Source organism: Apaloderma vittatum, unplaced genomic scaffold (assembly GCF_000703405.1).
Source record: "Apaloderma vittatum isolate BGI_N311 unplaced genomic scaffold, ASM70340v1 scaffold18374, whole genome shotgun sequence".
Lineage (NCBI taxonomy): Eukaryota > Metazoa > Chordata > Aves > Trogoniformes > Trogonidae > Apaloderma > Apaloderma vittatum.
Window position 1 is genome coordinate 15,359 of NW_009714554.1, and position 12,213 is coordinate 27,571.

At 41.3% G+C, this 12,213-nt stretch overlaps 1 protein-coding gene across 1 annotated transcript in view; it reads left to right on the top strand.

Moving 5' to 3' along the window:
- Nucleotides 1-275: 275 nt before the first annotated feature.
- UBE2Q2 (ubiquitin-conjugating enzyme E2Q family member 2) overlaps nucleotides 276-12,213 on the top strand; it is a gene marked incomplete at its 5' end in the record, with an annotated part of 33,442 nt that continues 21,504 nt past the window's right edge. Inside the window, 3 exons of the mRNA XM_009868816.1 lie at nucleotides 276-380; nucleotides 7,153-7,257; nucleotides 10,240-10,296. Of these exons, the coding sequence (XP_009867118.1) occupies nucleotides 276-380; nucleotides 7,153-7,257; nucleotides 10,240-10,296 (267 nt within the window). The remainder of the gene's footprint in view (nucleotides 381-7,152; nucleotides 7,258-10,239; nucleotides 10,297-12,213) is intronic.

A 12,213-nucleotide genomic window follows, 5' to 3' on the forward strand; every position in this document is an offset into this window, starting at 1 on the left:
CGTGTGGCCATCATCTGATCAGGATGAAATTAGGATGAAATACTAGAAGAACCAGTTGGCTTGATTTCTTTCAGCTTCTCTTGCATTGTGTAAAAATGCTGGGTTAAAAGCTTCCATGTTGCCTAACTTAGCGTAAGATAAAAGATGATGTTAATGCTGTATTGTGAAATGTTGGGGGTGAATGAATTTTAAAGGCTTTGTGTGTTTTTTGTTTATTTATTTGTTGGGTCTTTTTTTGTTTGTTTTGTTTTGTTTTTGTTGTGTTTTTTTAACAGGAGTCTTACCCTTCTTCATCACCAATATGGTTTGTAGAATCAGATGACCCAAACCTGACTTCAGTCTTAGAGCGTTTAGAAGATATTAAGAAGAGCAATACTCTGGTGAGCAAATGTTTTGGTTGTTCTGGGTGTTTATTTGGTTTTGGATGTTTGTTTAGCTTTATCACATTAACAAGCAGTTAGTTCAGTTTTGGTGTTAATTGAGGAATCTGTAAACACAAGTTTCTCTTTCAGAAACATAAGAACCAAAGGTAATCCAAAAGGCTGGGGGCAAGGAGGTGACTTAAATGCTTACACTTTAACAGAAGTGGAGTTTCAGCCCCAATAATTACACAGTTAAAAGTTTTCTGAAACTAATTAAACAGTGAAATGTATGAGAAATTAAAACTGCTGAATGAAAGAGGCCTTCTAGAGTTTTCTTTGCACAGAGGTCAATCACGGAGGCAAACGCTCTGTGTTGTTGAGAATATATATTCTCCAAAACATGGATATAATGGGAACTACAGCAGAGGATTCCCAGTTTCATTAAGGAGGACTTGACCTCATAGATTCTGGTTCATCAGAATTTTCCTTAGAATTTTGTAACTTTGGATGGTTGGTGCTTAAAGAAAGTCTTTGCACAGATGGTAGTTTTGTATTTCAGAAAACTATCAGGCATTATGTCTTACTGGAGTGCCCTTTTGATGTAGTGATAAGAGCTCTATAACATATAAAAACAAGTACCTTCCAATTCTGTGCAGGAAAGCGAGTGTCCTTGAATATTGCTTGGAGATAAATTTCGGTACAAATGTTGCAGTAATGCAGTTGTTTTTCTTCTCCAGATTCAGCTTGATGTATATTAAATAGCCCTTAAAGATGATTTTTGTTTGTTTATTTTAACATTTTTTGTTTATTTTTGTGTGCAGGAGCACATGCACACACCTGATGCATACAAAACAAATCAGTGTGCAGGACACTACTTACTGCAAGGATTATGCGCTGGCCTTAATATTTACTTGGTTTTGGAAAACAGGATGTTCTTTCTCATGAGATCACTCACCTGTAATATTTACTGGGATAATGTTTGTCAAGCATACTTGACCTTAAGTAAGATTGTGTGTAGAATATTTAGGATGTATTTGAATTCTAGTAGCAGTAATTCAAAAACTAACAAGCGAGTCCTCATGGGCCTTGCCATAATTAAAAACAAAGGGGCTGTGCAGAGGACAATTAATGCTTTAATGTATTATGCTGGATCCGATTACAGAAATGTATTATGCTGGATCTGATTACAGAAAATGTACATATCAGTTATGTATTTTCTTCTTACAACCTAAACTTTATAAGTATGCTATAAATCTCTTAGTCTTTGTGACTTCTGCCTAGAGAGATGTACAACAGTGTAGTAGCATAAAATGTGGCCAAATCAATGTTTTTCTTAAATACACTTCTCAGAAGGTTCTCCAGCTTGAAGCCGTTATGCCTGGTAGCTTCAGACTAAAGGTTTTAAACAAGATGTTTCCTACGATTCTCTACCTAGAGGCTTGCTTGGCTTTATCACAAACATGGGTAGGACTTGCTGTGCTCTATTGCATATGCACATAGACTGGTTATGTATGTTGTAAGAAAACAGCTTCTGATATCAAGATTGTACTTGCCCACGTCGAAGCTGAGGGGTTGATGTCATGGACACCTGCGGATGGGCCGTTGGTTTCTCAGGCATCCACCCGATGTCGTGTTATGCCAAGAAGAAGACAAATGGGAGTGGTTGAAGATACAAATACTTGGCACTACAAAATCTGACTTCTTTGTTTGGCTGAAAAGGCTTGCCTTTGTGGGTTTGGGGTTTTTTTTCTCCTTCCAACTTTTCCTTGTGCAACTCCCCTTCAAGGATGTTGGAGCAACTCACACACAGGCTTCTTGGAGCAGGGTGTGAAGGGATAAGGAACTACCTGTAGAAATCCAGAGGCTTCTGATTTATCACACTATGTCCTAAAAGCTCACCTAGTTCAATTTAGACTTTCAGGATGTTTCAAACCAGTTTCATTTAATTTATTGCACCTTAAGAATTGTTTGTGCTGTGGTACTCTAAACTCATGAAGTCACTGGAACAGTGAAATTTTGAGTGGGAAAATGCACTGGGCTCTTCCAGGAGCTCAGCTGGGCACAGCAAGCATGCTAAAAGCACTGCTAGCCCATGTACCCTGATTTAGTGTTCTTTGGTGTTGCTCAGCTCTTTTTACTTACTTTGTAACTTGCAACAGGTATGAGCTGTTTGGGAAACTGGAGAAAATATACTCCAGACATAAAAGTCTGACAGGGCTGTATATATTGAAGCTTTTTCAGTTGACATGATAAAAGGAAAACTGCTTTACTATGTTAAAATCATACATGTGTTTCCTGAAAAATCCTCTGTGGGTCTGAAATTGTGTTACTTACCTTGGCATCAGCATGGTGTTTTTTGCTATGAAAATTTGTCAAAATGCTAAAATTGTTGAAAGGTTGTTAAGAATGCGATCAGCATAGAGATAGCATTAAATTTGGAGGCTTTAGCTGCTTGTCTGTATTGAACAAGTTCCAGTCAGCAGATGAGGGGGCTACGGAATTCTTCCTGACCACTAGTGTCTCCTGAATTCCTTTTTGGATCCTGAAAATCAGAATTACGTTGGCTTGGTATGTAGCTCAAGCTGTCAGCTGCCTTCTAGTGGTTGTGCCATGCAAAAGATAAATCCTGCTTCTATTTAGTTCTTCTGTTTAATATAATGGAAGTTATAGCTGTGAGTCTGAAGTCTCAGATGTTACCTTGTGGATTGTTAAATGTAACTATACCTTATTTGAAGGTTTTCTTTTTAAAGACAGTAGTGAAATGGACTTAAATTCAGACAGGCAGCTTTAATTCTCATACTCTCCAAACGCTGAGGGCTTAAATTTGCAAGGAGGATGTCAAAACTATAGAATTCTTGGTGTAAGTATGTGTACAGCTTGGATAGCCTGCTGTCCATAAGCACACTGCTTCTGGACTAAGAATTTAGGTTCATTCCCACAGAATGGCATTTCAGGAAAGAATGTTGACTCTTGCAAACGAGCAGTGCAGCGGCAACTAATGTATTGGGGGTCATAAAGACAAAATGCAGAAAGAATCTTTGCTTTACTTTCTGAAACTGGCAAGGCTGCTGAATGTGAGGCCAGTTACTGTCACAGACTACGTGACAGCTGAGTCGTGGTCACACTCCAAGTGACAGTTATTTCTTCCCCCTATTTCCTCTTGTATCCTGTTCTTCAGCAGTTTCCTTTGGTGGTAGGCTAAGATTTATAAATTCATTTATTTTTATATAGATAGAGTGTGTGTGTATATATATATATGTGTAGATAGATGCATATGGAAGAATAAGTATGTGTATACTTACATTATACTTAAGTTCATGTTTCTCAATAATCAGAAAACAAGGTGCTTCATAGTAAACCTAGCAGTATATTAAAATCCTTAAAGGTATCCTAAAATTGTTAATGGTTTCATACTGTGCTTGAAAGATCTCTTCATGCATAAATGAATAATGTAGAATAAGTTTCAGAAAAAATGTAAACTGCTGTCAGATTTAGGAGATATTAACACAAGAAACAAAAAATTCTAAGAGGTGGTGTTGTGTTCTAAAGCACATTATGGTGTGCATAAGAGCTACCAACTTGTCAGAACTCCTGAAGCATTAGAAGTTATAACATAGATGTGTATATTGTATTTTTATATTTTGTCATTGACACTTAATTATCAGTATCAGTTTTTAAGTTTGTCATTGTATTTGGTCACTGGAGCCTTAGGCAGGTTATTTACATTGCTCCTTTCAATACCTTGTGTATTAGGCGTTCCAGTGGCTGTTTACTTTCTGCTTGAGGCAGTTTGTATTCCAGGGAAGCTGGTGGTATACTGGTAGACCACTTTGCTTCAGGAGCAAAGCGTGTGTATTAAACGTTCATTTAACATAAGCCAAGCATGCCAAGTTAGCCTGGAAATACATTTAAATTATTAATACACAGCAGAAGTCTGCTATCCCTTTTGATACTGACTGTCTGTGTAGCGTTAACACATACCAAGTCATGGTAGGCCCTGCTTACAGCTGGGGGTTGAGTCCCATGGCTGCCAGATACGCCTTTCAGCCAAAGATCCAATGATCTTTCGTGCATATATGAGCAGAGCATAACGGGTGTTAGTGATCAATGGCAGAAGAATCAGAGGTATGGAAAGGAATTCCTGTGGAAGAAAAACCTACCAGTAAGGAAGAAGTGTTGTAGAGGCAGGATTAGCTTCTCCCTCTGCCACCACCTCTGCAGGTTGCACAAACTGAACAAGTAAAAGGAACAATAAAACGGCGGCTGGGCAGTTGCATTAAGCCAACTCCGAAGCGTAGGCCACTGCTGAGGAAGAAGGGCCCTGCTCTCAGCTGGACATTCCCGTCTGCCCCTTGATGGTGAAGCCACGAAAGCACGTCAGCTGCTGCACGGTTCTGTGATCCCTGGTGCAAATGAGAAGTGTAAACATGGGGCTAGAGGCAGGAGGCACCTCTTCAGGTACAGCCACTGTGCAATTTGGTGCCAGCAGTTTGTTGCTCTGAGAGTGCCTGTGCCCCTCTCCGTGGTGCTGTGCTCGGAAGGAAGGAAGAGAAGCTTATGATGAGTTAGGACCTGGCTGCAAGGATTCATTCTGAACTACTCTTCAGGTGAAGGGATTTCTTAGGAAGAGGGTGGGGAGTTGAGGAAGCGGGGCAGGAAGCAGTTCTTAACTCTCTTCCCAGCCCTTGCTGTCTCTTTCTGTGGAGACATCTAACTCGATGTTCATCTGCTTTTCCAAGCTTTGGACCAGCCAAATGCCAGTGACATTTATTCTTTCCCCACCATTTAGCTTTATTTTTTTTTTGTATGCTTCACAACAGATGTAAGCAAATTAATGGCACGCCTAGCATTACATAACTATGTGAGGAAAAATTACAACTCCTGAAATTTTATAGTTTATGCTCCAGCTCTCAATAAGGCAATATTGTTTGTGCAAAAAAAAAAAGTATTTCTCAATGCAATGTGTAGTAGTACAACATTAAGCATCTTACATGTAATTGAGACTAATAGTTTTGAGTCGTGTGGTTCTGTCTACTAACTTTTTGATTAACCTGCTTTCTGCCTGCCAGAAGGCTTCCTGATGTGTGAGACACCCAGGAAGTTTGAAGCCGATGTGGAGTCTTAATACTGATGAGAGGTGTGACTGTGACAGAAAGCTGCTCGCAACATAAACTGTCACATCTCGTGTAAATGCTCACAGGAAATATGCTGCTGATACACCAGTTCTTTTAGTGTCATCTGCTTCATTTTTGAGTTAAGAATGACCTGTCGTGCATGGTGCAGGAAGAGCAAACATGGGTAGGAGAGAATGTCATAGTTGTTGTAATGCAGGCTGGTGTGTCAGCTCACAGCCACAGCAAGTGTGTAAGATTCCTGTTAAACAGGAGTTGAATTTTCCTGGAGAAGGGAAAAGCACTGAAGGTGTTGGATAAGGGCAACATTTGCTTATCACTGCTGGTGATTTGGGCATCGAAATGAGTTCCTGACCTTGGAGAGGCTGAATTTTCACTTGCTGTAGGGTAGGAGCACTTAAACTGGCCAATAGCAAGGATTCTGACATGTAGAATATTGTGGAGTGACTAGACTTTTCTTAGATTCCTTAATTTATTGTGTATTTTAAAAAATACAGTATGCCAGCACCAAATAGTGTTGTAGAGGTATCAGTTCTTTCAGGACAGCACATTCTGTGCTGTACTTAGGTTGAGGCCACGTTGCCTGAGTCTCCCTCCTTTGTGGAGAGACACTTAAAAGCACGTGGGAGTTGCTGCTCTAACCATAACTACTAGTAGTGCTGAGGATGTGTACAGAAATGGTTGTCTTGCACATTGCCCCTTAAAAGTGGCAAGACAAACTCCCTTTGGTAATTTCTGCAAGCTTTATCTAGGGTATTGTTCTGCAAATAATCCAGTGTTGGCCATTTTGCAAATGTTTTCTGTGATCCTTTCTTTGTTTTTCTCACTTAGCTGTGTAAAGACCTTGAAAAGTTCAGAAATGCAGTAGTGTACGATCTTTTAAGGTCTTAACAAGGAATCGGAGGCTGCCAAGCAAGAGAAAGTTAACAGCTATAGAAATCCCCTTAATTAGTGTGGTAATCAAGAAGCAAACTTAATGTTTTTCTGGTTTTGCAGAGCTAAATTTGTGGGTGAAGGGTGTTGTGTATTGTGTGGTTAACAGAACACAGTCCGTGTAACCCTGAAAGCTGGAAACAGAAGTCCATGAGCCTCAACCTGATAAAGATAGAGCAAGGAGGGCTGCTTGGGCTCTAGCTCCGAGGTTCACTACTTTCTCTGCCTTGTACAGCAGTCCTCTTTCTTCTGGTGCCTCGCTGGTGTGCCCTAGAAAGGGCCTGAGGATGTGGAAAATCAGACTGTTCCTCCTTGGTTTTTTGAAGATGTTATTCTTTAACCTAGGAAACTGGAACAGACCATCTTGCCTCATGGAATATGACCGTTTCTTTTATTCCCTGCTGATTTGGGGCTGAAACACCTATGCCTGAAACAGATCCTGCTCCCCCAGAGCACATTGGGGTTTTTTTGCTTGTGGCTTTCTTCATGGGACATGAGGAGATGAAGGGGAGCCATCTTTAGCTTGCCATAACCTTTGTTTCCCCTTGTGGGGATTTTATTACAATGACAACAGACAAAAAGAAAGGTCTTTAAACTTTATCCAGTACGTGCAGATTTAAATGGTGTACACTGACTGGAAGTTCAGTACCAGCATGTGAAGAAAATTGAGAATACATTGTTCTCAGTACTGATTTAAATAGATGTTTCTGTTTTCTTTTTTATAGCTTCTTCAACAGCTGAAGCGATTAATATGTGACCTCTGCAGATTATATAATCTTCCTCAGCATCCAGATGTTGAAATGTTAGATCAGCCATTACCAGCTGGACAGGTAAATCAAAAAGCTGTGGACACCTCCTTATGGCAATGAGGGAGTTGATTTTTTTCAACTCCAAGAAACGAGATGGTGGGAATGATTAAGCCTTGCCTAAGTCAGAACTGAGATGCGAAGCACTGTTGCTTTATAGTGTCCCAAATCTGAATTTTGCCTGCCAAATCCATTTAATAATAGTGCAATAATACTGCACAATTTACTTCAGACTTTCTGTGCCAATGCAAAGGTGTGTGTGTGATGCCAGTGCTGTCAGTTTAATTCCCTCCTAAATACTCTTCCAGCCAATCCCTGTACATTCCTACTGCTTCTCGATTTTACTTTCTTCTGAAATGCAAGTGTTACTAAACACCATTTGCTTTTGCTTGGAGAGTGGATGTTTTACAGTGTGCACTTGGTTGAACTCTTCTTGATGTTTTTCTTCCTTTTCAATCTCTTGCAGAAGCAAGGGATATCAAGCCTGTGTGTTACTTTAGGGGACAGGCAGTATCTGAGGTGCCTTGTTTACTTTTTGTGCAGTTGACAAGAGTGTGAAGGGCTGTGAAATGTTAACTAAAATGCTTGGTATTGCGTTGAAAACAGAACTAGCAACTGACAGTAACTGTTCTTTTTTCTGTTTTTAGTAAGATTTTGGTATCTTCTTTTGCTTATACATGTTAAGATGACATGATTTCTGAGAACTCCTGTAGCATAGCAGATGGTTTTCCTGTGGTGACAGTTCTATAGTAATGACAAATAACTTGCTTAATTTTGATCATGTGCCAGCCTGCAATCCTATAGGTCTTTTTTCTCTCAGCCACCCACATAGCAGTGCAACTGAAAGGTAATAGGCCTGTAATATTAGGAGAAGCTTCACTGAAGAGTCTGGCTTATGCTCTGAAATTCAAACCCGAGCTCACGGAAAGCTTCTTAGCCAGAAATGTCAGATAATCTGCAAGTTATATAAGAGTGGCCTTGGTAAATCAGACCAAAGATCCATCTAGTCATAGCATCATAGAATGCTTTGGGTTGGAAGGGACCTTCAAAGGTCATCTAGTGCAACTCCCCTGCAGTGACAGGGACATCTTTAACCAGATCAGGTTGCTCAGAGCCCTGTCCAACCTGACCTTGAATGTCTCCAGGGATGGGGCCTCTGCCTCCTCTCTAGGTGACCTGTGCCAGTGTTTCACCACCCTCACAGTAAAGAACATCTAATGCTTAACCTTAATCTACCCTGCTCTAGTTTAAAACCATTTCCCCTCATCCTCTCGGTACAGGCCCTTGTAAGCAGTCCCTCCCCAGCTTTCTTGTAGGCCCCTGTACCGGAAGGCTGCTATAAGGTGTCCCAGGAGCCTTCTCTTATCCAGGCTGAACAGCCTTTCTCAGCTTGTCTTTGTAGGAGAGGTGCTCCAGCCTTCTGATCATCTCTGTGGCCTCCTTTGGACCTGCTTCAGCAGGTCCATGCTCTTGCGTTGAGGGCTCCACAACTGGGCACGGCGCTCCAGGTGAGGTCTTACGAGAGCAGAGGGGCAGAATCACCTCTCTCAATCTGCTGGCCACGTTTCTTTTGATGCAGCCCAGGATGCGATTGGCCTTCTGGGCTGCAAGCGCACGTTGTTGGCTCATGTCCAGCTTTTAATCCACCAACACCCCCAAGTCCCTCTCTGCGGGGTTACTCTCTGTCACATCATCCCCCAGACTGTATTGATAACGAGGATTGCCCCAGCGCAGGTGCAGGACTCTTCCATTTGACCTTGTTGAACCCCATGAGGTTCCCATGGGACCACTTCTCCAGCTTGTCCAGGTCCCTCTGGAGGACATCCTGTCCCTCTGGCATATCGACTGCACTGCTCAGCTTGGTGTCATCTGCAAACCTGCTGCAGGTGCACTTGATCCCACTGTCTGCATCATTCATGAAGATATTGAAGAGCACTGGTCCCAGTATGGACCCCTGAGGGACACCACTTGTCACCCATTTCCATCTGGACATTGAGCTGTTGACCACAACCCTCTGGGTGCAACCATCCAACCGATTTCTTATCCACTGAACAGTCCACCCATCAAATTTGTGTCTCTGAACTTAGAGAGGAGGGTGTTGTGGGGGATGTTGTCATCCAGAGAGATGACATCCATCACTCTTCCCTTGTCCACTGATGTTATCACTCCGTTGTAGAAAGCCACGAGAGTTCCTGGAGTCCTCCTTTCTAAAAACGGACGTAATGTTTTCCTTCTTCCAGTCATGGGGGACTTCACCTGGTGGCCATGACTTTTCCAATGTCATGGAGAGTGGCTTGGCAACCACATCAACAAGAACTACTTAGCAAGAGCCAAGTAGTCCTCTGTGTTGTTTTACAGCAGTGCTGTTCCTTCTTTGTCAAAGGAAGAGTAGGCAGCGTATTGGAATGCTCCTGAATATTTCTGCAGCTCAGACTTCCTGAGGTCACCTGAAATGGAAAGCCATGAAAAATTAACTCAATGTATTGCTTTGGTATTTTGTTATATAATCTTATAATAATGGCTGTATGGTGGTAGTAGGTGTTACATGGAAGCGTTTGGTAAAAAAAGCAAAAATCTATTAAAAAAAAAAGGCAAAAATCTATTAAGTTTGAGAGGTCTACAGTTTGTGTTGGGTTTCCTTCTTTTTAGAGGTCTAGGATATATATGGATTCTAGTCAAAGCCAGGATGTGATTTCATGGTTTAAGAGGCGATGAGTTCTAACCCGCTTGACTTGTTCATTGCATTTGTCACTGTCTCAGAGTAGGATATCTGTATCAGAATCTTAAGTTTCCAATTAGAACTTAATGTAAAATTTGCTTCATGCAGAAATCTCTTCACTGTTACACAAAGGTGTTTTTCTGGAGTATATCTTCCACACGAAACTTTAGCAGACCTTGATAAGTTTAAATTTTGTATATGCTGCTTTCTCTTTTATGGTAGACTTCCTGTTTTTGAACAAAAGGAACATATGCACAATTTACGCAGAAACCTCTGTTGTATTGCAGAATGGAACAACAGAAGAAGTTACGTCAGAGGAGGAAGAGGAAGAAGATATGGGTGAAGTATGTGCATATATGAGATTGCTCACTTAATGTATTAGAATTTTGTTCTGCTGTTGCTGGTTAATTATTAAGCCAAACTGTAAAATGTAATCTCTATAGAGTTCAACAGAGAAAAAGAATTTAGGATTTGGATGTTTGCCTTAATGTCAGCTTTCACTTCAACCACAGAACTAGTGAAATTTTCTACTTAAACCTACAGCTGTGAGGTACTTGGATGCAGAGAACTGGACACGTGTTTGTGCTTTAGTCAAACATTGCTTAGCGCTGTGTGCCACATCGGTAAGTTTGCAGTGTTCACCCCTATTTCAAGCAGCATACGAGCTCGCTCTGATGAAGTTGAAAGTGCCTCCCAGGTTGAAGTGAACTGTCTAAGAGTGATCAATTCGGTTCAGTAGAGAGGTGAGCTAGTTTTTAACTGTCATACATTGAAGGAAATGGAAGGACATCTGAAAAGGGGTAAACTTCAGGGAGTTTATGTCACTGTCTGGCAGCATGGTGCTCCTTTCAATGAGCATTTAGTTGTGTGGGAAACACCCCTTTCAGTTTCTTCTACAGCATGTTAGAGTAGCTCCAAGGTGCTTGCTTTGTAAACCAGTATAAATAGCCTTTTTACAGGAGAACTGTGCTAACCACTTCAGATTTAGATTTTTAGCATGGAAGGTGTGCGGTAAAGAATGGACAACTCATTCTCTGAATAAAAGATCTTCTTTTAGTAAAGAATCTAAGTGTTACCCGTGTTCTGGAGTTAATTTGAAACATTCTCTCTTACACCACATTTAGCATGATTCAGACCATAATTATTGAAGCTGGAGCTTCAGTAAAGGTCGTGTGTATGCTCCCATATCCTGCTGCCACAAAGCTCTTGTTGCTTCCAGGCTTGTAACTAGGCTTTTGTACTCTGTTCAGATTACTTTGGCAAATTTTTTTTCCCCATGTCTGTCATTATTTGTAAGCTGTCAGGTGGCCTTGTTTGCAGCAGTGATCTTCAACTCGTAATTCAGTCCCATTTCTGAATTGAAAAGCAGCTTATGGTTCCTAGGGCCATATTGTTATTTTGAGAAACAGGAGCATTTTGAAGAATATTCTGTCTGCAGTTTGTTAGAGTTGGCAGAAACAGTGTTGTCAAAGGCACTAGATAGGTGTGTTTCTTACTATGTAAGACATCCTTGAATTTGCATTTATGGCCAGATTTTCCTTCCATGCGAACAGATGGTGCCTGAAGAGTAGCCACAGGTGTGGAGCATATCTGATGGTTTTATACTCACGGCTTGCTGGTGTGGCTGCTCTACTGCTTCCTGTTTTATCTCAGGATATTTACATCCTTCCCCTCCTTGTTGCTGTAAAGATGGCTGAGCAATTTTTACTGCCTTAAGAGGAATAAATCAGTCTTTCAGAGAATACTGCTTCAAGGATGGGAAAGGGCGGTGAAGAAATTTTCCAGCCGGATAGCAGAAGTAGTAGTAAGATAGGGTGTACCTAGAGATAGCAAGGAAACAGTTGTTTAGAAAGTTTTACTGAGCCATTTGTCCTTGGGAGTGTGTGGAACCGGACCTAAGTGGGGATTTTCTAGTCAAGATCCTCATTATTAGCTCAGTGGTTTGAGTGCGATGCTGACAACAATGACAACATTGAGGTCGCGGGTTCAATTCCCGCTCAGTCTCCATGTGTTACCTGGTCTAGTCGAGAGGTGGCGTCCCTGCCCATGACAGGGAGGTTGGACTAGATGATCTCTAAGGTCCCTTCCAGCCTAGGCCATTCTATGATTCTATGATTATGGAGATTAGAGGATGCCAAAATATCAAAAACTGTTTATGAAAGGCTGAAAATCAGGCAAAATTAAATGTGGCAGTGGGAGATCATGACCACTGACTCAATTCAGGGCACCAAAAACTTGCCCCCCATGCCCGCAAGGAGCGT